At 46.0% G+C, this 25,950-nt stretch overlaps 1 protein-coding gene and 1 non-coding gene across 2 annotated transcripts; both read left to right on the top strand.

Annotated features, from left to right (window-relative positions):
* Nucleotides 1-13,490: 13,490 nt before the first annotated feature.
* LOC103656309 (purine nucleoside phosphorylase) lies at nucleotides 13,491-21,368 on the top strand. Its single transcript, XM_008683673.2, has 6 exons — nucleotides 13,491-13,642; nucleotides 16,260-16,429; nucleotides 19,333-19,436; nucleotides 19,640-19,815; nucleotides 19,932-20,122; nucleotides 20,696-21,368. Exons 1-6 carry the CDS (start codon nucleotides 13,632-13,634, stop codon nucleotides 20,911-20,913), a joined length of 870 nt encoding a protein of 289 aa, XP_008681895.1. The 5' UTR covers nucleotides 13,491-13,631; the 3' UTR covers nucleotides 20,914-21,368.
* On the top strand, nucleotides 17,228-17,376 carry LOC121100316. The gene has a single exon (XR_005832070.1). It is a non-coding gene; the product is annotated as a U12 minor spliceosomal RNA (small nuclear RNA).
* Nucleotides 21,369-25,950: the final 4,582 nt, after the last annotated feature.

Here is a 25,950-nt window from a genome sequence, read left to right as displayed (position 1 = left end):
GGATGGTTCTTTCACCTGTCTCACCTGGGCTCATTCATGAGTACATAGTGCGTGACTGGAAATAACTGAATGGTCCAAGACAGCCCTTACTCAAATGTCTAGCAACTGATTGTGCTGGCTTGATGGAGCTTCTTTTTTTTTTTTTTTTTTTTTTTTTTTTTTTTTTTTTTTAGATTTTATTTATTTATTTGAGTGAGAGAGATAGCAAGAGAGAGCATGAGCAAGGGGGAGAAGAAGAAGCTCCCTGCTCAGCAGAGAGCCAGACATGGGGCTCGATCCCAGGACCCTGGGATCATGACCTGAGCTGAAGGCAGATGCTTAACCAATTGAGCCACCCAGGTGTCCCAGTGGGGCTTCTTTATAGCACGGTATTGCTTAGGGCAATGGTCCAAGAGGTGAAAGGAGACATCTTTAGGCCTAGGCTCTAGCATTAGCACAACTTCATTTCTACGACACTTTTTTTTTTTTTTATTACACAGTCCACTTATCTATGCTACATAGACTCAGGAATAGCGGTGGTCATGGAGTGATTGGGGCCATAGTTCCCAAACTCTGTGCCAAGGTGCAAATTCTCAGGGGTACCATGGGATATTAAAAAAAAAAAACCACTTTTTTTTTTTTAAGATTTTATTATCTGAGAAAGAGAGAGAGCATGGGTGGAGGAGGGGAGAGGAGGGAGAAGCAGACTCTGCACTGAGCACAGAGCCTGACATGGGGCTCGATCCCGGGGCCCCAGGATCCTGACCCAAGCCGAAACTGAGAGCTGGATGCTCAACTGACTGAGCCACCCAGGCATGCTGGGATATTTAAAAATTTTAAGGAAAACACAGCCATATTCAATATCTCTTGTATACTATGCAAACTACTGGCTCAAGCTAATTCATGATATGAACATTAGATTGTTGCAACAGTCCTTGTGATGACAAAATATCTTTGTGAAGCTGGGTTTTAGGAGGTCCCTGTGATGAAAAAGTAAGCACTGTATGAAAATCAGCCCAGAAGAGGAAATGAGGGTAGCAGTGTTGGATTCTAAGGTTTGAGAAGCTGTGCAGTGCCCAACAGGCCTACACAACCCCTTCATCATTATTTTGTTTATTAAAGAAAAAAATACTTGTTTACATATTTTTCTTTCAACTTGTGTATATTATTTTTTCCAAATGGTTGCTAAGTTGTTAGGAATGAGATACGTAAGAAGTAAATGTGTTTGGTATGTATTTTGAGCTGCAGGCGCTATAAAAAATTGCTGAGATACTAGCTGCACTGTAAACAGAGAAACTGGGAATGTCTGGATTAGGATGTTGAAAGCAGATCAAAATGGTCATAAAGGAATAGAATATGGGGACTTGAGATGGCTTATATTCAACCACGAAGTATCTACCGTACACCAGTGTTCACAGTGCAGCAGACACACATACTCAAAATGCCTGAGTCTATATCTTTTAAAGGTCAGAAACCTATGGGGAAAGCAGTAAGGTATGTAAACCAACCAAGGTTAGGGGTAGGTTGGGATATTCAACCTAAAATGAAAACATCACCAAGAGCCCAAACTACTAAAGACATGAGCCATTCTACCCACCCAACCCTTTAGGATCCTTAGTACTGTATCCGATTCTCCCTTTCTCAAACCCCAAGGTAGGGTTTGATGCGACCTGGAGCCTAGGCCCTCTTGTTGGATAGACCACAAGATAAGGATGTGGTCTGAGGAGGCCTGCTGAATCTCACAGGGTAGACTCGTCTCTGGGCCACTGGTGAATCCAGTGAGACTGGGGGTCTAACCAATGAGATCGGTTGCTGAGCTTGAATTCAGCATGAAGTATGTTGTGAAGTTCTAAAGGTTATGTTAGCCTGGCCAAGGAGCAGTCTGATAAATTGTCCTTGCCTGTCATATAACAGTACTTTTCTTTGGTGACCAGAATGTTTATTTATATATATACTGCAGACTCTTCCCCACATGACACTGAAGAAACACCACAGAAGACTGAGCCTTGTCCCTGGTTGTCTGTTTGTAGATTTATCGCAGATCATCTTCTCTTGGTTTACATACACCCACTTTAGACAGAGGGCATAAAATTGATTGACTAAGTTTCCACTTTCTTAAATATGATCATGTTATAATTTTGTCTTTTCTGTAAACTGGATTGGATTTGGGGCATTAAAAAAAAACTTTCAGCAATCAAATACAGAGAAATATTTCCTTGGGCTGATTTTTACTTAGGACTGATCTTATCCATCGTTTAAAAGCATGCTCTCAATGAACGCATTGTCTGCATTTCCCCCTCCCATCCCTACCCCACCACCACCTCATCCCCATCTTTTCTCTGTTTTGAGGATCCAGGAATTCTTTCCCTGAGAACTTTTTCTTCTCCCCATATGGGCCTGGGTGTATATCTGATATGTTCTCCCAAATTCTGTAACCTCAAGGTCAGCACTGTTTCTAGGGCTGACCATTTCTTTTGTCCAGGAAACAACTTAGAAGGGGAAAACCTGAAATGAAATCCATCCTGTCAAGAAAGCACATCTGGAGTCATGAGGCCACTAGGGAAGTGGGGCTTATGCAGGTCCACCCCTGCACAAAACATGAACTTTAAATACAGTTCACTGCCAAACTGCAGTATCCTGCTTCTTACAGCCCCAGAAGGCGAGCTGCAAATTCGACAGAAATTAGACTTTAACCGATCATAATTTTTGCAAAACCACTTATGGAAGCCTTCTTGGAATTCTTTTTTTTTTTTTTTTTTTTTTGGCCTTTAGAGACCCTCTGCTTTTACCCATCAGCAGAGCACTATTTAGATTTTCTTCCAATCTGTGTCTTCCAAATTGCAATTCCTAAGACCCCAAATAAATTTTTTTGGGGGGTGTTGGTATAATCCAATCAAACTTTTTTTTTTTAGATTTGATTTATTTGAGACAGAGAGAGAGAGAGAGTGCACGCTCGCACAAGAGGAGAGGGGAAGTGGGAAAGGGAGAGGGAGAAGCAGACTCCCCACCAAGCAGAGAGCCCGATGTGGGGCTTGGATTGAACCCAGGACCTTGAGATCATGACCTGAGCCAAAGGCAGATGCTTAACTGACTGAGCCACCCAGGCTCCCCCCAAAAAACTTTATTAACGAAATCAGGCAGTGGCCAGATGTGGCCTGTAGGCTTTAGTTTGCCAGTCCCTGGCCTAGAGGATGAACTAAAGGGTACAGAAGTTGGAAGACAGGGGCGGGGTGAAGTTGTTTCAGAACGTGATGGTGAAATTCTCACAAAGGAAACTGGCACAAGGTGGGAGTAGTTTTCACGACTTTGAATTTCAACGGATGCAGGCTCTGGCAATCCTCTTCCTGGCCCAAATATTCTTGGTTTGTCAAGAGTAGAGCACAGCTGGGGACACACCAAGCTTGTTCACAGGCACGAAAGGGCAGGACTATGAAAGAGGTATCTGGGGTCTGATGGAAGAAGGGCTCATTATCCATGGATCTGCTGGAGAGACGGAATATTATTCAAGAGAGGAGAAGTGGATCAGAGGCTAGGAACTAGGAGGAAATAACGGAGCATCAGAGCTAGGGCGCTCATTAGGAGGCAAAAGCAACAGAGGGGTGCCAGAAGCAGCAGCCAGAGGGCTGTGGGGCAACTGGAGGCTCATGGCCCAGGTGCTGAGCGCCGGATGGGGTACTCTTTAGGTGGCTGTGGTGCAGTTTGCCTGGGTTGGGGGGTAGGTAGGATGTGATAATTGCTATGGTTCTGAGAGTTTACCAATTTAGGATCCATACTTTATGTTACAGAGGGACAGGATCATCAGTTTGTTTTATTTTTTTTTTAAGATTTTATTTATTTATTTGTGAGAGAGAGAGAGAGCACGTGCAGGGGGAGCAGTGGGCAGAGGGAGATCCCAGGACCCTGGGATCATGACCTGAGTCAAAGGCAGACGCTTAACCAACTGAGCCACCCACGCACCCCCATCAATTTGTTTAATAGAACATACAACCAATATTGGCCAAGCAGAGGTAACACATATTAGACGTCTGGTGAGTTCCAATATTAGTTGAGTTCTAATAGAAGGGGATGCATAGCCGGAAGAAAATACAGAAGAGAGGAACAATTTTACATGTCAGGAGGAGTAAATTCAGCATTTTGAAAAATATATTTACAAAAGGAGCATTTTAGGTAAAGAAGACTTTGAAGATGTCAGTTGTTTAACATAAGCCAATGATTCCATGTGGCTACTAATGTGATCTTTGTTCATTCCATGCGTGGTGCTGAGATAGTGTTGAAATTATGGGAGGTCCAAATTATTCTGTAGCCTGCATGGTTCAAGGCATACACGGAGATTTTTAGTTTTTGGTTCTGGATGCCACATCCTAAAGGATAAACCTGGATAAGAATACATCAAGAGAAGGGTGGCTAGAAGGTGGAGAATATGTCCATGATGTGCTATACGTTTGGTCGCCATGTAATTTATTGTCTCAACTGGGACGTGTTGGGAGAATGAAAGAGGGCTCTTATGAAAAATTATCCCAAACTTGGAAACAAAGCAGGAGAGAGATTAAATATCCTTTTTACATCATACTGGGACGTTCCCCAAAGAAATTTTTTGTTTGCCTCGCAGCTTCATTGCAAATTTTGTTTGACATTACGTGGTGTCAGAAGTGGGCCTGCAGAATGTCTCCCCTCCCTCCTCTGGCTCTACCATGGATTCGAATAAGGTACTTACAGAGTCCATTGTGCCCCGTTATTTCCCCGGTGGTGTCAGAGTCTGCTGAGTCCTCTTATAACCTGAACTTCCCAGTTTGAGGTTCTGCTTTATTGGAATGTCCTCTCTGGCCAGCTCTCCTCAGGACCTCACTTCCTGTTTGTTGCCTGGGTGACGACTCATTTTCTCTTGAAAATGGGAAGTTTGCTTTCTGAGGCATGGGGTGCTGGGCAGTCTTCTGGAAATCCTGCTGGTTTTATGTGTAAGAAATATGGGCCCTCAGGGGCGCCTGGGTGGCACAGCGGTTAAAGCGTCTGCCTTCGGCTCAGGGCATGATCCCGGCGTTATGGGATCGAGCCCCACGTCAGGCTCCTCCGCTATGAGCCTGCTTCTTCCTCTCCCACTCCCCCTGCTTGTGTTCCCTCTCTCGCTGGCTGTCTCTCTCTCTGTCAAATAAATAAATAAAATCTTTAAAAAAAAAGAAAGAAATATGGGCCCTCATCCTGCAAATTCCTATCTGTCTGGACCATGATTACCTGGGATGATTTAAAATTTAATTGGCCAACTTGGGGCTCTTTCAAGATTCCTACGTTAGTTTATCTGTGCAATTCGAGGAAGGATAGAAGGCTATAAACCCAAGTGGGAAACTTATTTTAATTAGCATTTCAAGGTCTCAAAAGGTGTTAATGCCTCGAAAATTGCTTTTTTCCAGTATACTAATTCTAAACTAAGGCAAATTCTGAATCGTCTCAGAGATTTACTAAACTCGCAGACTCCTCTGCGGCTCTGTCCGCCCCACCTCTGCTTATCTGTCACCATCCCTCACTCCATTGCTTGCTGAACTTCCTTTCTCTAATGATTATCTGGAGGCTCCTTACAAAGTACATCCTCTTTTTTTTTTTTTTTTAGACTTTATTTATTTATCTGTCAGAGAGAGAGAGAGAGATGGCACAAGCCAGGGGAGCGGCAGGCAGAGGGAGAAGCCAGCTCTTCACTGAGCAGGGAGCCCAACACCCGAGGCAGGACTCAATCCTAGGACTCAGGGATCATGACCTGAGCCGAAGGCAGACACTTAACCGACTGAGCCACCCAGGCGTCCCCAGTGTACCCCTTTTAAAGTAAAGCCAGGAGATGACATTTAAGGACCCAGGTCTCTCATTTTCCTTGGACTAAAGCTGAACTCGACGCTATTACCAAGCAGTTCCCTAACCCTAAAGAAAACCCCGTTGGGTTTGCTAGAGAATTCTTGATTGTAGTCCACATTAATAAGCCAGGATTCTCTTTCTCTGATCAGTTCACATGTTAGTAGGCGAAAGACTTGCCAGAGAATGGATGCAAAAAGGGGGATGAACAGCTTCTTTATTGGACTTCCCCACAAAAAGGCTTTAGACATGAAAGAAGCCTCAAAAGTAGCTAAAAGTCTCCACAGAAAGATTCCTAATGATTTCCCCCATACTATTGACCGGGGGAAAAAATCCAAAAATGTGTCCAAAGATCTGATGAATGGGTTTTTATTATTTTGAAAGATCTGAGAAAACTTTTAAACAACTATCTGGCATTGAAAAAGTTGACCATCATACTTCCACCCTGTTAAATTCTGCTTTTATTGAAGGTTTTTAAGAGGAACTTGGAACTCAAATCAAAAAACTGCAACTTAACTGGGCTGCTGTGCAACCAACCCCACGACCCTACAGCTGGCGGCTCTCGCAGGCTATTCAAAACGATACAAAAAGGAAAACCACACAAGCCCTAAATACTCAAATATAAGCAACCCAGGTTGTGAGACTGCAATTATAGCAATTGACTAAACTTTCTTTCCAAAACCCTCCAGGCAAATCACCCCTTAAGGGATTGCCACTATTGCGAAAAAGAACTGTCTCAAACTCGAGAGGCTATGACAAGATGATTAGCTCTCAAATTTCATTGCATCTTTCCCAGGACCACAAGCCAAATTTCAACATTAGGGCTGCTCTGGGGCCCCACAGGGGTTTTGTTTTTGTTTTTTCCACCCTCCAGAGTAATCCTTTGGAGGAGATAGATTTCACTGTGGGAGATGAGGTGGCCATAGCCCTTGTAGACACTGGGTAACAGTCTGTCCTTAGCCCCACCCGCCTCCCCTACCCTCTTCCCCAGAGTACTGGAACTACTCAAATGGTGGGAGTGTCTAATATACCTGTAACTGTTTTAACATCATTACCAGCCCCTTTTAGATGGGACTCATCCAGGGGACTCGCCGGTTCCTTTTAGTCCTTCAGCAGCTATTCGTCCTTTAGGATGAGATTTCTTTGAGGCCCATGAGGCACACATATCTCTTTCCCAGAAGAGGGAAATATTTTTACATTTGAACCTGATGATCTCAAGAAGATTTCTTGGTTACTGTCCCTGTGTTCTTTATCCTCTTTTTTTTTTTTTTTAAGATTTTTTTTTTTTAAGTTATCTCTACACTCAGTGTGGGACTCAAACTTAAAACGCTGAGATCAAGAGTCACGTGCTCCACCTCCACCAACTGAGCCAGCCAGGCGCCTCTTGTCCCTGTGGTACTAACAGCTCATATACCTAACTGGCTCCCAGATTCTATCCCTGAAGAACTTTTGGCAAAAAAAATGCCACCGGAAGAGGCCACATCCACTCTGCACCACCTATAAAAATTCTAGTGGATGAAAGAAAGCGTCTGCCAAATATTTACCAATATCCATTAAATACAGAGGCTATTCAAGGAATCAAGCCCATAATTGAGGAATATATTAAACAATGCCCCCCCCCGCAAACCAACAACAACAAAACCCCCCCAAGGCCTAATCGTTCTATATACAAGCCCTTGTAATACCCCCCCGACCTACCTGTACAAAAGCCCCATGAAAGAGGACAGAGGTTTGTTCAGGACTTAAGAGTTATCAACAATATAGTTATTCCCCAGCACCCAGTTGTGCCAAATCCTCATATCCCACTTTCAGCCATATCTCCAGAAAGCACAACCTTCACTATAATAGACCTTTATAGTGACCCTGAAAGCCAATACCTGTTTGCTTTTACATGGGAAAATCAACAATTTCAGGGTGCCTGGGTGGCTCAGTTGGTTAAGCGTCTGCCTTTGGCTCAGGTCATGATCCCAGGGTCCTGGGATGGAGCCCTGCATCGTGGTCCCTGCTCTGTGGGGAGCCTGCTTCTCCCTCTCCTGCCTGCCTCTCCCCCTGCTTGTGCACACATTCGCTCTCTGTCCAATAAATAAATAAAATCTTTAGGAAAAAATAAAATGAAATAGAGCTCTATTAAAAAAAAATCAACAATTTAGCTGGACTGTTAGGCCTCAGGGCTATACCAAAAGCCCCGCCTATTTTTCTCAAACTCTGAAGGCTGGTATTGCTGCTGTCTCCTTTTTTCCTTCTTTTCAGAGTTCTCCCTTTTTGCAATATGTGGATGATTTCCTCCTCTGTTCCCCCTCAAAGGAAGCATCTTTGGAGGATAGGCTCCATCTCCTCTGAGAATTAGCAAAAAAGGGACATAAAACGTTAAAAGAAAAGCTCCAATTTGTAAACCTCAAGTTAAATACTTGGGGCATCTACTTACCAACCACGGCCTCCTTTTAGATCCAGACAGGAGTCAGGGCATTTTAACCTTCCCTTGCCCCAGTACAAAAAGACAGCTCAGAGGATTTAGGGGACTGGATTCTCAACTTTTTTTTTTTTTCCCCACAGCCCACTGGTTATACTTTCTTCTAACAGCTGATCAGACCAAACCTCTCCCCTGGCCAAAAAAGACCCAAGAAGCCTCAATGAAGACAGCCTTCATGACCTACCAGCATTGGGTCACCTAAACTACAAGTTGCCTTTTGTCCTTTTTGTCCACAAAAGAAAGGGAAATGCCCTAGGCGTGCTTACTCAGCGCCACGGGGATCAACAGAGATCCATGGGCTCTTGGAGCCAACAATTAAATCCGGCAGCGAGGGGCTCCCTCCTTGAGTGAGGGCAACTGAAGCTGCGGCCTACTTGCTGCGAGCAGAACAGAAACAGTGATAGGCTCTCCACGTACCGTCTCTGGGCCCCGCTCACTAGAAGCTTTGCTTAACTCTCCTCACACTCAGCTCTTATCTACTGGCAGGCTAACCTCCTACAAAATTCTTTCGCTCCCCCCACTCCCTCCCTCCTCCACAGTGTGACCCCTGCTTCTCTAACACCTTAAACCCTGCCACTCTTCCTCTGCCGAGTGATGAAAACTCTCATGACCGTTTAACACTGACAAACCAACTTTTAACCCCTTGAATTGATAAACAGGAAATGCCTCTCAAGAATGCTGACTTAGGGGTGCCTGGGTGGCTCAGTGGGTGAAGCGTCTGACTCATAATTTCAGCTCAGGGCCGTGAGACTGAGCTCCCTCAGCACTGAGTCTGATTGTTCCTCTCCCTCTGCTCCTCCCCCACCCAGATAAATAAATAAATAAATAAATAAATAAATAAATAAATAAATCTTTAAGAAGAAAAAGAATGCTGAATTCATCTGGTTTACTGACAGATCCTACTTAAAGGATGAAACCAGTCACTACTGAGCCAGTGATGCTCTAATATCCTTAACTGAAGCCACTGAGGCTAAACCATACCAGAGGCCACTTCTGCTCAGCAGGCAGAATTTTCTGGCATTAACTACAGCCTATTTTCTAGGTAAAGATAAAGCTGCTGACATCTATACCAATAGTAGATAGGCCTCTGGTGTTGCTCATGGTTTTGGTATGCTCTGGAAATAAAGGAAGTTTCTTGACTTCTGAACAGAAAATAAAAAATTGTTCATATGTATTACATCTTTTAAATGCTATCTAGGGGCACCTGCGTGGCGCAGTCGTTAAGCGTCTGGCTTTGGCTCAGGTCATGATTCCAGGGTCCCGGGATCAAGCCACATGTGAGGATCGAGCCACACATCTGGCTCTCTGCTCAGCAGGGAGCCTGCTTCTCCCTCTCTCTGCCTGCTGCTCTCTGCCAAATAAATAAATAAATAAATAAAATCTTAAAAAAAAAATTACCTCACAGGTATACCTGAGTTGTCAGATTTGCCCAAAACATAACCTGGAAAGCCTATTCATACTTATATGGGACATTTTCCTTTGCCTTCTGGACCTTTGAAGGTACGGCAAATGGGCTTCATCCATTTGTGATCTCCCAAGGATATCTACTGGTAATGATTTGTGTGTTTCCTCAGTAGGCTGAGTCATTTCCATGTTGGAGAGCCACCACTAGAGCAGTAAGCAAGATATTGTTAGAAAAGATTATTCCTACCTGGGGAGTCCCCTCTGAACTTCATAGAGATTGGGGATCTCATTTACTGGCCTAACCCACTGATAACGTCACCCTCCAGCCCTGATCTAAACTTCATCAAGAATTACCTGCCACTTATACTTGCCTCATAAAAACACGTGGGAGCCTAACTGGTTTTCCAATAGACACTTCTGGCTGTAAGACCCTCCTTTGCGATGGAGTCTTTCAACGAAGCTTTGATATCAAAAGAAGCAGTTATCTGGAGGCTTGAACAAAACAGACCCCTGGTTTTCTCCTGTCTTACCCTCCATGCCTACATCTGATTCTGTAGATAATCAGACTTGAAAAGAAATATTTTGTGCTCCCACAGGATATATATTTGTTCATGCCTACAAGTGGCAACCTTGGATATTTGTCCAGATGATGTAGTTTTGAATATGGGTGAGGTCTGGAGCCGATGGGCAGGAAAGAATTCTTGAGACGGCTTTGGTGCAAAAAAGGTGATTTTTATTAAAGCACGGGGACAGGACCCGTGGGCAGAAAGAGCTGCTGCACTGGGCTTGTGAGGGCTGATTATAGACTTGGGAATTGGGGGGAAGGAAAAAGGGAGGTGTCCAAAAGGACTTTGATATGTTAAAGAAGAGTTTCAGGATTCTAGAGGCCTTGCTACTGGCAGGCTAGGGTTGTTTTTCCTTCTAATAAGGCATCAACCTTAAGACAGTTGGGAGCTTCCTGGAGGAATGTCATACTCTGCCCTTCTCAGGTCCTTGTCAATGGGCGGCAGGTCATAAAGAAATTTGATTTTGTTTACTTTCCCTTCTGCCTCGGTTTCCCACATCACTCAAGGAAGGGAGGGTGTTGTTAAGGCTCCAAGAAATTGAGTCTATGGGTCTCTGGAAGTTAGGCTATTGACAAAAATGCTTTTTCCTTGGAAATCACTAAGACGTTGGTAAACCGATGGAGACTCGTGTCTTGCAGGACTGTGACCTCTGTTAGTTCACCATTTGTTTTTCCTTCCCTTAGCTTTAGGGCAGCCAGGAGTGCCTGAGGAATGTCACACAGATCCCACCTGCGGGGGTGGGGGGGTGCATTGTGGGGTGTCAGCTTGTGCTTTGTCCTAGCTTGCCTTCTGCTGCCTCATCATAGATAGAGAATGACAGGACGGTGTCTCCTAGAATACCTAGTTTCTCCCTTCACTGTATTTCAGTTGGTCACAGGGATCTCTCCTGCCCTAAAGACACTCACCATAGAAACAAGAGAGCTCCAGCCCTTATAAATAACCACCTGGATGACGACTTCTCCAAATAGGAAGATCCTCGCTATGGACGATCGCTATGGACATCCGTATCACAGGATACAATCCTAATAAAGGAATGGATTTCCTTAGAATTTGGGGATCCTTTCATTCTGGCAGGATCTGCTGCAAATGAGGTCATGATTAGGAATCTGTCCTGGACTGTTTATAGAAGAGCCAGATCCACTGCGAGGGCCATGAGAGCGCAATGGTCTCTAGATGCCCTTGTCTGAGTTGCACTAGACAACAGAAGAGTTTTGGGTTCCTTGCTCAAGGGGTCTGCGCCCCCCCAAGACTTCCTGCTGCACCCAGATTAATACCTCACCAACATGCTCAGTTGAAAACCACCGAAATACTTAAACTTGCCATCATTAAAAGGAGTTGCTTTCAGCCCTGTAAGTCCGTTTAATTTTAAGTTTTCAGACCTTTTCAGTGGACTCCCCACAGGACTTGGAGCCCAAGACCTGGATTACAAATAATTGTTGCGGAAAAATAAGAATCAGACCCGTGAGAGACCAAGCGACACTCGGAGAAGTGGGAGAACTCAGATTGATTTTACACCGGCGGACCCAGATGAGCTCCTGCTGCAAATTCTGGGCCTCTGGCAACAGGGTTACAGGGCTTTTATAGGGGACTGCAGGCAGTCAGGCTCCAAGGGCTATGCCGACTGCTGGTAGGTGGGTTTGAACTGGGGGAGTGGGGGCTGCTTTAGGGGGGAACGGTAGTGCAGGGAGCCTGTGGCAGGAAATCTGTTCACAGAAGCAGAAACGGCTGGTTATCTCTTGCTCCCAGTAGGGTTTCTGGTTATCTCTAGCTTATTGTTAGTAACTTTCCATCTTCTGGGGCCTCCTGGCCTGGGCCTGCTCTGGGCAGTTTCCCTCTTCATAATCATATTTATTATTGTACATATGTGCTCCTTTTAAATTATAATTATTATTTTTTTTAAGATTTTTTATTTATTTATTTTGACAGAGATAGAGACAGCCAGCGAGAGAGGGAACACAAGCAGGGGGAGTGGGAGAGGAAGAAGCAGGCTCATAGCGGAGGAGCCTGATGTGGGGCTCGATCCCACAACGCCAGGATCACACCCTGAGCCGAAGGCAGACGCTCAACCGCTGTGCCACCCAGGCGCCCCTTAAATTATAATTAAATTACTGATGCTTTGTATTTCTCGCTGTTGTTTGGCCATTCAAGATGTCAAAATTATGGTCACACAAGGTCTTAAAATGATCGGCCACATCTATCCATTGGCAATTCCTGAAGACAAGTCAACTCCGTGGACTTTTAAGATGAGGACAATGTCTAAGACTTGCTTCCTGAAAACCTCTCTGTTGCTGTGACCATGTGTGCTCTCGGTGACATTCAGCACCTGTAACATTTCACTTTCCCTCCTCTGTGGAACATGACCTTTTAGGAATGAACCTTCTGAACTAGGTGGACAACAGATGATCCAATGGTTGATTGCCAATGGTTTCCAAGGAAAGCTCTTGGCCAAAAGGGAAAAATATGAAGCGGAAAACCTGAAATGGAATCACTCCTGTCAGGAAAAATGAAGCCAGAAAGCTATTAGGGAAGTGGGGCTTTGCAGGTCCACCTCTGCACAGACCATAAATTTTAAATATAGTTCACGGCCAAACTGCAACATCTCGGCTTCTTGCAGTCGCAGAAGGCAAACTGGAAATCCAACGGAAATTAGACTTTCTTAGCCAATCATAATTTTGCAAAACAACTTATGTAAGTCTTCTTGGAATCTCGCCCCCCCCCCCTTTTATTTTAACCTTTTCCCCTCAGCGGAGCACAATTTGGTTTTCCTCCCGAATCCAAATCTCCCAAATTGCAATTCCTAAGACCCCCAATAAATTTGTGTTTGCCTTGCAGCCTCGTTGCAAATTTTGTTTGACACAACTCAGACACAGGCTCTTTTAATTTTATTCTGCAGTTGCCGGATACAAGGTTTAAAACCTTTGTCTTTTCAAATCTCTCGCGGTTTGCTCTAGACACAACCAGGAATGGGGTTACAGATAAAAGTTTTGGGGGCTCTCCTCCAGCTTCTAGCCTTCTCCGCAGAGGCTTCGTTGAGGGAAACTTCGGCCTTGCCAACGGAAGTGAGGGCAGGGATGCAGTGCTGGAAGCCTGGGGGGACGGGGAGCGGGTCTGGTTCCAGGGCTGGAAAGAACTCCGATTAAGTTGTTAGCCCAGCCTCGGGCGATTGAATCTGGGTGTGTCGCCATGGCGATGGGGGCTGGCTTGCGTGTTCGGCTGCCATTGGCTGGGGACTCCGGGCCGGGATATAAGCCAGCCGCGAGTAACTGTGCCTTCACTGTGCACACCGCTCCCGGCGAGTGCGGCTCGGCTCGGCGCTGCTCCGCGGACCGGATCCGAGAGGCCAAGGGCGGGCTCCTCGAGAGGGCGGCGGCGGCACCATGGAGAAGGGGTGAGGCGGCCGCCAGGCCCGGGGAACCCGGGAGGGGGAATGGCTGTCACCGAGACCTGCAAGCCCGGTACCGGGGGGCCGAGGGGGGGCCAGGAGGAGGAACGAGTGTGCTGGAGATGCGGAGAGGCCTGGCGGGGAGCCCGGTGTCGGGGCAGGGCGGCAGAGCAGTGGGGCGGCAGGAATCGAGCAGGGCTGGCGTCACAGGAGCGCGCAGGGGACCCGTGTAGTACGATGTAGTCTACCCGGGAAAGGAGCCGGTGCGTTTGTGTGTGCGCGTGCACACTGAGGTGCAAGTGTCGGGGGAGGCATACTCCCTAACCCCCGGCCACCCCGACACGCATACAGGGAAGTCTTCCCACCCCGTGTGCTTTTCATAGATTCGCGATGGAGAGTCTAGGTAGCTGCGAGGTTCTTTTGGGGCCGGTATTCAGAGGAGAGATAGCTGAAGTCCCACACAACACCTCCCTTCCCTCCAAATTGGAGATCCAATTAAAATAAGTTGGAGTCCATTGAGTAGGTGACTCTTGATCTCAGAGTCGTGAGTTCAAGCCCCACCTTGGGCGTGGCGCCTACCTAAAATTAAAAAAAAAATTTTTTTTTTAAAGATTTTATTAATTTACTTGAGAGAGAGAATGCGCGCAGGAGCAGGGGGGAGGGGAGAGGGACAGGGAGAAGCTGACTTCCTGCTGAGTAGCCAGCCCGGGGGGGGGGGGGGCTAGATTAGAGGACCAGGAAATATGACCTGAGCCTCAAAATCCGAACTGAGACCCAGATGCCCACCCACCAATTTTTTTTTTTTAATAAGTTGGGGATGGAGTCTCCAAGGAGAGAAGGAAATCCTTATTTATTGAACTGAGCAAAAGATTGCCCATTCCTCCCACATCACACCTTTGAAAACTCTTCTGTCTGCTTTGGTCCCAGAAATCCCATTGCAAGTCCCCAGCATTAGGGATCACAGTAGGTCTTGGATGCTCAGGGATCCAGGGTGTTCTTGGGGGACTGATGGCCCATGAAGAAGTTGTATGAGCTGTTGCTACATATGCTAGGTGGCCAGGGCTTCTCACTTTCATTTCCTTTGCACCTCTTGGGGATGCTATTTGATTAACTTTTTACCATTTCATTGCTTCTCTGCATCGTCCTGTGGCCCAGCTCCATTGACCCCACCCCCGTCCTTTACTCCCCTACCTCCCTGAGGGTAGCCTGTTGTACTGTAGAGTCATCTGGTTTCAAAGCCAATGCTTTTGAAGAAAAGGATTTCCTTTGGAGGTTTGGTTAGCTGTCTTCAGCTCTGTCACACCTCCGTCCCACTCCCAGCGCCCCTATCTTTGTTTTTCCAGATGGGTGTTTGAGAGTTGGATTGGAGTTGTGAGAAGAACTCTGAGTTGGTTCTTGGGGATGTATGGGTTCTGGGTAAGTGTGTATGGTTAGGTCTCTGAAGAGCAAAGGACCTCGGTGAAGAGAAGGGAGATGGGAGAGAGCAGGGCGGAGAACCCTGGCAGGGGGAAGTGGGAGTAAGGTTCAAGTGTTGTGGACCTGAATCCCGATTTATGGAGTGTAAAGTCTTTAGAGCTTACTGATAAGTTTTTGATTAATTTTCAAACAGCACCTATAAGATAGGTGGGGCTGATGACGTTCCTTTGCTTTATACTTGAAGAAAGACTTTGAAACACAGATTTGCTTAAACGATAAAATGGAGACTAGAATCCAGGTTGAGTTCTGCTTTCCTCTAGACCAGAAATTCCTAAATCTGGTTTTTGAATCGGAATTACCTAAGACACGCTTGTCAAGAATACGGATCCTAGGGACTGTCCCCAGGATTATGGATCTCTGGGGCGGGCTCCAGAATTTGTAATTTTAACCAGCTGCTGCTGAGAGACTTAAGGCAGTCAGTTCTGTTTCGGCCGTTGACAACCAAAGCTGCTTTTTTGGGCTTATTTGGTTGCTGGTCTTGAATTACCCTTTGCAATTCCATATGACAGGGTCTGTACTGGTCTGGGTATCCCAGATATATGGATTTGGGGGGGGGGGTCAACCACAAAAAGTATTTGAGGGCGGATGTGGAGGGTAAGGGTCCAAACGGAAATTGGGTGTATCCCTGACCTCGGGGTGGTGTTAATAACATTTTGAGTATCCTTAGTGATAGATAGGGTCGGAGGATTGTATTGGGTTTGTCACTGCCCTAAAGAAGGTCTTAATCCTGAGACCCAGCTCCTTTAGCCTCCTCGATTTGAATATTTCACTGTACTTCTCTGTAGACCCTATGGCCCTTCCTCTCTAAATCTTTGCCGTAAAGAGAGATACTAAGGCTGCTAGTGGTAGCAAAACTGAAGTTGGGGCTGGAGGGCGGAAACATAGGTATCATTAACTTTTGCCGGGCTCTGGAATGAGTGGGAAGTTTCCCGGCCGACTTTCTCTGTGCCTCTGATGCAGAAAGAGGAGTGGGCTTAGGGTGGTACCCCCTGAGAACATGGATCCTCCCCGCTGGGGCTGCTCTTTGGCTGGCTTCTTGTCCCCTACCACCATGGCACAGCGCCCAGCCTTTCTGCACTGAAGGTCAATAGTCTGTGATGCCCTTGGGATGCGAGAGAAACTTACCTTGATTTTCCTTTTCCCCTAGATTTACGTATGATGATTATCAGAAGACGAGCGAATGGCTTCTGAGCCGCACCAAGCACCGACCTCAGGTGGCAGTCATCTGTGGCTCTGGGTTAGGAAATCTGGCCAGTAAAGTAACTGAGGCCCAGAGCTTTGACTACAGCGAGATCCCAAACTTTCCCCAGAGTACAGGTACTGGCGAGGGGGACTGAGGGATTGGACTGCGGGATACTGATGGGATGCTGACGACAAGGCATGCTTCTCCACGCCTGCACCCACTTGGCCTGTACAGCATTTGACTAAAGACAACTTGTTTAAGAGAGGGGAAAAAGACCACCGCGAAGCAGAATGATTTTAGAATGAAATACCCCCGGTAGAAATTTCATCACAGACAGGGCATGCGCGTGGCGGGAGTACCACATGATGGCATCCTTCCATCGCTATAATGGTTCTGAACTCCGTGAAGCTTTGCAGCACCTCACTCCCATGCTCCCCCCCGCACCATGTCGTCACCACATCTGCACAGCCCCCTTATTTCTTCAGTCTGCAGATTAAATGGAAAAAGTAGTGCCCATAACCTCCCGGGACAGTCAGGCCTTGTCCTATGTCTTCCTGCCATTCCCGTCCCCCAGCTCTAGCTCCTGTCCCAGGATAGGGCACACACTGTGTGCACAGCAATAAGTGAACACACGGACTGCCATGTTCTGGTAGACAAAACACACAGGTGATGCATGACTGTGTAAGACCTGAGTCACGCCGACCCTTTGGAGGCAGGAAGGAGCGGATGTCCCCCGTGGAGCTCTGTGGGATCTGAGGATGGCGTATCCAGCCCCCTCATAGCAGCTAGAGAACTCGAAGGCTACCCCTTAGAAGAGAGGCAGGTAGGGGCGCCTGGTGGGCTCAGTAGGTCGAGTATGCAACTCTTGGTCTCAGGGTTAGGATTTCCAATCCCATATTGGGGGTGGAGTTTACTTAAAAGACGGGGAAGCCACGCCTTCAATTTATGAGTAAGGAAAATAACGATTCGGGTGACACCCGAGTCCTCACTGCTAACAGGCGATGAATATTTGAGTGGGCAAAGATTGCCCCTGAGGTAACCCACCTCCTTTGCGAGATGCCTGGGAGTCGTGATCGGCTCTTGCTCATCCCCCTTTCACACTGAAAGAGTAGGCTGGTTTGAAAGTAATAAACGAGGTTGGGAAGTGCCTGTTTCCTATAAGTAGTAAACTGGATTAACCCTCCGGGGTTTATGGGCCCCCGGTGGGCAACCCCCGGAGCCGTCCCCGCACTTCCTTCGCTACTCTCGAGTGTTGGCTGAATCTCTTAATTTACCGACATTTTTCTATTTACCACCTACGAAGCTCTGTTTTCACCTATGGTTCATGAAGTTTAGGTTAATGACCTTAGCCAGTTCTCTGGGGAAGAAGAGAGAGGAGGGCGGAGAGGCCAGGTAAAATAAGGGCAAGAGTAGTTTATTTGGTTTACTTATTAATTCTCAGATAACTAATATCCATTGGTTTATTTATTCATGTTATAAATTTCTACCTTCCTTCCCCTTTTCCCCAGAGAGTCCAGACTTTGCACAGATATTTTTCAAACCCTATGCAGCAAGATTAGGAGACCAGAGCGGGGAAGTGGGAATGGGGGTTGGGGAAAGAAATATGAAAAAGAGGGGGAGGATGGGGCATCTGGGTGGCTCAGACCCATGGACTCTTGACTCTTGGTTTCAGCTCAGGTCTGATCTCAGAGTTGTGAGATGGAGCCCAGAATCCTGCGGGCGTTCAGTGGAAAGTCTGCTTAAGACTCTCTCCCTCCGACCCTCCCCCATGTGTGTTCTCTCTGTCTCTCTCTCTCAAATAAATAAATCTCTAAAAAGAGAGAGAGAGAGGGCGGGCAAAGGGCAAAGTTTTCTAAGGCAGATAGCAATGACATTGGCCCCACCTGCCCTTCCCCCCCCCAAGAAGGGTACTGCACTAAATGATTAGTGGATTAATTTGTAATAATTTTTAAACTTTATCTATCGACCTATGTTTTTATACTTTCGTTTTCCTAACTCTCTTATCTCTGCCCTATTACTGGCAATTTTTTTAAATAAGCTCTTTTCTGTCTGATCATCTCTCCACTCTTGATTTCGGTCCCTCTCTCACACCACCCATTCCGTCTGGGATAGGTGGTCTGGTCCGTTAGAGGAGAAATGCCAGAGAAGGGAAATGGTAATAGTCGTTCTTAAGTCTATGTGGGGAGTTATTTTGCACTCCCACATCCTTGTGGGTCCCATCGGGGCATGTATTCCTACAGGACTCTTGTGGGTCACAATGGAGGAGACTTAGATGGGTCCAAACTCAGCCCCTTTGCCTGCCATTCAGTAGCCTCTTCAGGAAGCTAGAATATACCATGAGCTCCCTTTCAAGAGTGAGGCACATGGATTAGTTAGGGTAAGAAATAAGAATATACATTTTGAGAATTTTAAAATTTTTGGAAAAGTGATCTGTAATGACTGCATTCACTGCAATTATTATTGCCCACTTATTCCATTTTTTACTTGTTTTCATTCTCTTGTAGTATGGCTTTCTCATTCTTTTGAATTTTCTTTAAAAAAAATCTCTCCTTCTCTCCCTTGATATATGGTTCACATTGAACATCCTTACCCCGATAGGCCCAGTCTCAGGATGTACTTACATACCTATTTATAGGCTTTTTTTTTTTTTTTAAGATTTTATTTATTTATTTGACAGAGAGAAAGACAGCCAGCGAGAGAGGGAACACAAGCAGGGGGAGTGGGAGAGGAAGAGCAGGCTCCCAGCAGAGGAGCCTGATGTGGGGCTCGATCCCATAACGCTGGGATCACGCCCTGAGCCGAAGGCAGGCGCCTAACCGCTGTGCCACCCAGGCGCCCCTATTTATAGGCTTATGATTGATTTATTTCTGTCTCCACCAGACCTCAGCTCTCTGAAAGCAGAGATAATAATGTCTTCTTTGGCTTAATTATGTCCTCACATGTTGAGCGCAATGAGTTGGCTCGTAGTGGGTGCTCAGGGGGTATGTATTCTATGAAAGCGTCGCCGCATTCTTTCTCCGTTCTATTTTGCATACAGTGCCAGGTCATGCTGGCCGACTGGTGTTTGGGTTCCTGAGCGGCAAGGCCTGCGTGGTGATGCAGGGCAGATTCCACATGTACGAAGGCTACTCCATCTCGAAGGTGAATCAGGGGCATAAGCCTGGATGGATCTGGAAGAAGGGGGAGCGAGTTCTCAATCCTATCTTATTACCTAGCTACGTGGGCTAGATAGATTTTGGTCCCTTCCTTTCTCTTCTTTCAAGATCTATATCGTGCATATCTGTGTGGGTAGATTGGTGAAATTTTAAAGAACACTTTCTGATCTTTTATCTTGTGCTTGTAAGGTGACATTCCCAGTGAGGGTTTTCTTCCTTATGGGTGTGGACACCCTAGTGGTCACCAATGCAGCTGGAGGACTCAACCCTGAGTTTGAGGTCGGAGATATCATGCTGATCCGTGATCACATCAACTTACCTGGCCTCAGTGGTGTGAACCCCCTTATAGGGCCCAATGATGAAAGGTATATATCTTGCTTTTTAAGTTTTTTTATAGCTGGGTAGGGTTTAAGGACTTGTCTGGGAGTCAGAAGAGGGTTCGTATGGTTCCAATAATCTGAGATTCTAACCTGTGTCCTAGGTTTGGACTTCGTTTCCCTGCTATGTCCGATGCCTATGACCGGGATATGAGACGGACGGCTCACAGTGTCTGGAAACAGATGGGGCAGAAGAGGGAGCTAAAGGAAGGCACCTATGTGATGCTGGCGGGCCCCTCCTTTGAGACCGTGGCGGAGTGTTGGCTGCTGCAGAAGCTGGGAGCAGATGCTGTCGGTGAGAAGGGGAACTTGGCTGGAGGCTTGAAGAGGGAGGGACGTGGTAGAAATAGGGATGGAAAGGGGTAAAAGATGGTAGACCTAGGTGGTGAATTGAGAGAGGATCTGACTTAAGGGAAGATTGAGTTAAACTGATTTGGAAGGTGTTGAGATTCGGTGTGTTGTCAGCACCACACCTCCCCACCCAGCACCTCGGGCTTTAGCAGCTGGAACGCTAATGACCCATCCACGATCCCGTGACTGTTTCTAAGGAGTGTTCTGAAAAATATCATGGCCACTTTGTGTGCCTCTGGCTGGAAGATGGAACTGCGTCCTTAGAACTGACTTCAAAGTGACCAGAAACAGATACAGAAATAATGGTAATATTTATAAGTAATGTGTAAGGCCCTCTGAGGCCCCACTTTGAAGCAATACAGAACCACCTAAGCTAGACAGGAAAGTAGCTGCTTTTTTGGATGAGTTTTTGAGGTGTTACATTGGCAGTGAGGTAATGAATGGAGATGAGGCTGAAGGGTGAAGGAAAGAATCCTTTGGGGACCCTGACGGTTGATTTCCTCTCGCTCCTCTTCAGGCATGAGCACAGTGCCGGAAGTTATCGTTGCAAGGCACTGTGGACTGCGAGTCTTTGGCTTTTCCCTCATCACGAACAAAGTCATCTTTGATTATGAAAGCAAGGAGAAGGCCAATCACGAGGAAGTACTAGAGGCCGGGAGACAAGCTGCGCAAAAGTTGGAAGAGTTTGTCTCTGTTCTTATGATGAGTATCCCACCACCTGCCAAAGTCAGCTAACCAGCCCTGCAGCAGTCCAGACTGTCCCCCGTGGGATCCACGTAGCGACTACCTGCTTCGGCCCCTTGCTGGGGTCCCGTGCCTCTGCCCTTCGGTAGTAGGAGAAGGGCGAGGAGGATCCTTATCCTTCACCTTCCCCATTTCTCCCACCAGACCCCTCTTGTGCTGGCTCTTCTTTTGCTCAGTTATCTCAAAGCCGTTATCATCCCCCGCCCCCCGCTTCTTCCCAAGAGCTGAGCCCAAGCCCTGCCGTGGCTGTGCCCTGGGTGTCACTTGCGCTGTTGAACTTGGCACAGTAGCTACTGCTGTCCTTTGATGGAACGCTTTCACATTCCTGGGGACTCAGTTCTGCCTCCTCCAAAGCACTAGTGCCCACACGAGGGCCAGGCTAATCCAATACCCCTTGGACTTTTGTATTACCCTATTTTGAGAATAAAAAGAAGGATGAAATGGTATCTTCATTTTCGTGCAGTTTAGGATGAGGGTAGGGGCACAGGCCGAGTTTGGCATGAAAGACAGATCCCATGTCCCCTGTGACTCCCTGCTTCCGAGACAAGCAGCTAAGAACTGATGAGGTGATGTGTGACTGCATGGAAGGGTGAAAGAAAGCCAAGGGTGAAAGATACAGAGGTTAGAAGATGAGGAAGGGCTAACGTCTGGCGCAAGACAGCCCCCTTCCTCAGACCAGTCTTGCCTCGGTCCTTTGCCTTCTGATTGTTTCACACCCTGTCTGCCCTCTCATGAGTATCTGAATGGCTTCACTGGTCTCAGCTGTTCTCCGGTTGCCATTTCCCTCTTAAGCCCTGCCATATTTCCTGTTGGTTTCTTTCTCTCCCCTACCCTAACTTCTGCCATACTTAACGGCAAGCCCACATTCCTTCTCTGCATTCTGGCCATGCAGAGGCGAATACCTCTTTCTCTGCTGCCTGTCACCCCGCTGCAGATTAGAGTCCTGCCAGCCCCAGGCAAACTTGTGAAGTTGGCTCATACTTCATGTCTCTTTGAGCACCTCCCTCCCTCCTCGCTTCCTTTCTGGTTCTGATCTTTCTCTTCATTTGTGCTTGGTCAGAACCCCCCTGTGACACGGCATCCAGGCATTGCCCTTTGCTGGCTCACTGCACTATTCTGTGCACTTATCAGTCTGCAGTCAGCTGGCCGGCATGTTGCAAAACCACACTACTTTCCCAGGCTTCTTTGCCTTTTGAGAAAAGATCGAGTTGGGTGAGCCACTAATAGTAGTGATATGTCAGTTGTCCATTGAAAACTTTTAAAACCTCTCAAACCATCCTTTGTTTGGTAACTGACCTACCTACCTGAGCCCAGCACAAAAAAAACATTGTGGAGTGGCCCTGTCCCCACTCTCTGTCTCGTCAGTTCTTACAACCCCACCAGCTCTAAAACCCTACCTGGACCTTCAGGCATTCTGCTAGCATCCACCATGGGTCCGTGAGAGAGCTGGTTTAGAGGGAAGGGCTGTGTGTCCTTCCAACATATTTGCAACTCTAACTTGTTCATCTAATGGGATGGTTTATAAACTTTTTAAAATCAAGTTATTGAATTACCTCTATAACACACTCAGCCAAGAAAATGTTAAATTGAGAATATAACAATGGTCCTCTTAACTGCCCTTCAATCTTAAAAGAGAAGCATATGTGAAACCATTAATTGTTAATATAAGACGATATATTACATATAATGGGAGCCTGAAAGATAGACCAGTTGTATACACTGGACCTTGAGGCTTGGGTTGTTTAAGGAAAGCTTCATAGAAAACTTGGAGTTCAGTGCTAAAGGATGGAAGGGAAGATAAGGATTTCACACCAGGTGAGCCAAAGCACAGAGCTATAAAAAGTACTAGATATGTTCAGGGGTCACTGTCAACAGGTGTGATTAGAACAGAGGACACGAGGGCTCTAATGAGACACGGGCAAATGTATTTGGAGGTTAGAAGGGGAGTGCATTTGGTGCTTGGCTTTCTCACCCCTGATCTGCCTCTTGGTGAGATGGCTCGGGAATGAGAACGTGCAGTCTGAAAGATAGGTCCCGGAGAGGCTCGAATGGAATACTTACACACATCTCTAGCTTTTTAGATTTACTAGATGGGTTTGCCCATTTACCCTGTAAAGGGTGTCATGTGTTTCATGATAGAATACTAGATTCAAGGGGCGCCTGGGTGGCACAGCGGTTAAGCGTCTGCCTTTGGCTCAGGGCGTGATCCCGGCGATCTGGGATCGAGCCCCACATCAGGCTCCTCTGTTATGAGCCTGCTTCTTCCTCTCCCACTCCCCCTGTTTGTGTTCCTTCTCTCGCTGGCTGTCTCTATCTCTGTCGAATAAATAAATAAAATCTTTAAAAAAAAAAAAAGAATACTAGATTCAAGAAGAATGCATTTGGTGTCCTAATTCAAGAGTCTAATTTTTTAGTTCTAAGTTAAAGTACGAAAAACAGGATTTGCTGGCTTTATACAAGTGTTTATTATATTCATGTTGGAACATTAAATATACCCCCGTGGTAACAAAAAGCTACATTTTTTTTTTTTAAGATTTTATTTATTTATTTGACAGAGATAGCCAGCAAGAGAGGGAATACAAGCAGGGGGAGTGGGAGAGGAAGAAGCAGGATCATAGCGGAGGAGCCTGATGTGGGGCTCGATCCCATAACACCGGGATCACGCCCTGAGCCGAAGGCAGACGCTTAACCGCTGTGCCACTCAGGTGCCCCAAAAAGCTACATTCTTTATAGTAAAACTAAGGTGTGGTAAGGATAGTGGCTATCGACAAGTACTTTTTAATCACGTCAAGAGTATTCTAAATTCCCTAGAGTACTAAGTTCTAGGTGTATGGGTTGGAGGGAGAAAACATGAACCCAAGATGCCTTCAATTTCTTTTTTAAAAGCAGCTTTATTGGGGCGCCTGGGTGGCTCAGTTGGTTAAGCATCTGCCTTGGGCTCAGGTCATGATCCCAGGATCCTGGGATCAAGTCCTGCGTCGGGCTCCCTGCTCTGCGGGGAGTCCGCTTCTCCCTTTCCCACTGCCCCCCCTCCCCCTCTCAAATAAAATCTTAAAAAAAGAATAAAAGCTTTACTGAGATAATTTCCATACAAACATTCATCCATTTAAAGTAAATAATTCAATGGGTTTTAGTATTTTCACAGATAAGTATAATTATCCCCATAGTAAATTTTGGAATATTTTCAACAACTCAAAAGGAAACCTTGTACCTTTTAGTTAGTCTGCCCCCAACACCCTGTAGCCCCAGGCAACCAGTAATCCACTTTCTGCTCTATAGATAGAACTATTTTGGACCTTTATATGAAGGGAATCGTATGGACTTTGTATCTGGCTTCTTTCACTTAGCATGTTTTCAAGGTCCATCCAAGTTGTAGCATATATCATACTTCATTTCTTTTATAACCAGGTAATATTCCATTGCATGGTTACACTGCGTTTTGTTTATCAAGTATCTTCAAAGTGCCAACCAACTCAACCCAAACTGAATGTATCAGTTTAGGTGAGCAAGAGAATAAAAGCAAAAGCCAAGGGAGAGGTCTGGGAAGAGTCCCAGAGAAGGTTAGTTCTTAAAACAGCCTGTGATGAGACTATTGCTCTCTAGAAGGGCCTGCAAAATCAATTTTTTTAAAAAGATTTTATTTATTTTTGAGAGAGCACGAGTAAGAGAGCACAAGCAGGGAGGAGCGGAGCGGGGGCAGAGGGAGAGGGAGAAGCCGACTCCTCGCTGAGCAGGGAGCCCGACACAGACGCCGGGCTTGATCCCAGGACCCTGGGACCATGACCTGAGCCAGGCGCACCCAAAATGGATTTTCTTGGATCTCGGGATAGGTGTCAAAACACACACTTCAAGGCAGGCTTTCTGCCCTGGCCCTATCATGGTCATCTTTATTAATACCCATAATGTTTGTTAATCATGTACGCTGTAAATCCTATCCTTTGTATCATCCTAAAAACCATAAATTAATTAGTAAAAAGACAAAGGGCTTCCAATCTAAACGGGAGACAGGATACGTGCATAAAAGAAAAGCTGAATCGGTTGTGCCCTCTCCACCTACTTCTAGTCTTTTCCTATGTTGTCACCATTTGGAAAGTTGTTGAAAAAAGGAATAATGTGTGAAAAGTATCATATGCTAAGTGCGAGCGATAAAATGTGCTGCAAGGATTCGAAGAGAACAGCTCAGGATGGGGAGTGGGAAGGGGCCGTGAGACTTGAGTTAGGCCTTACAGGAAAACTAGGTGAAGGGCATGTGGCGGAAGGCACTCCATGCAGGCACATTGAGGAGTATTTGATCACTGAACAGAACAAAACGGCAAAATCAAAGAATCATGAATGGGAGCAGAGGGAGATAAGATGGACGGGTCTAGATCGTTCCAGGGTCTGATTCCAGGCTGAGGAGTGAGAACCTTCTTTAGGCAACATGGCCAGCCATTGAAGGCTTTTTAAGTAGGGACTGATGGGTGAAAATCATGCTACTGTTTTGATAGATAGAAGCCAAAGTGGAAGCAGAAAGGGCTGTTTGGATGGTAGAAATGCTCGCCCCAAACTAGCTGAATACAATAGCATCACTGGTGGTGTTAAGTATTTAATTTTTAATCAGGTTGGTCTTTTGTAGTGCTTAAAAGAATGCATTGGTATAAAATCAGATGTAACGACAAAAGTACAACAATTTAGAAATGAAAATATACACTTAAGTCAAATTAGTGGTTTTCACTTTTTTTCGATTAAAACTTTGAGCACATAGTTAAAAACTGAAGCAACATAAGATGAGTACAGTGGTTTCACTTCCATCCTGTCCATCTGTCTTTCCTTCCCCACCCCACTGGTAACAGCTTAATAGTTTCTCGTGCATTCTTCCAGGATTTATAAAAAAATAAACAAATGCAAATACATGTTCTTATTTTTGCCTCTTATTATGCACGGAAGTTACTATGTTGCATGTGTTGTCCTGCATCTTGCTATTTTCTTTCTTTTTTTTTTAAGATTTTGTTGATTTATTTGTCAGAGAGAGAGAGAGCTCTTGAGCAT

Source organism: Ursus maritimus, unplaced genomic scaffold (genome assembly GCF_017311325.1).
Source record: "Ursus maritimus isolate PB19 unplaced genomic scaffold, ASM1731132v1 scaffold_36, whole genome shotgun sequence".
NCBI lineage: Eukaryota > Metazoa > Chordata > Mammalia > Carnivora > Ursidae > Ursus > Ursus maritimus.
The sequence above is the reverse complement of the archived record's forward strand: the minus strand, read 5'-3'. Positions and strand labels throughout refer to the sequence as shown.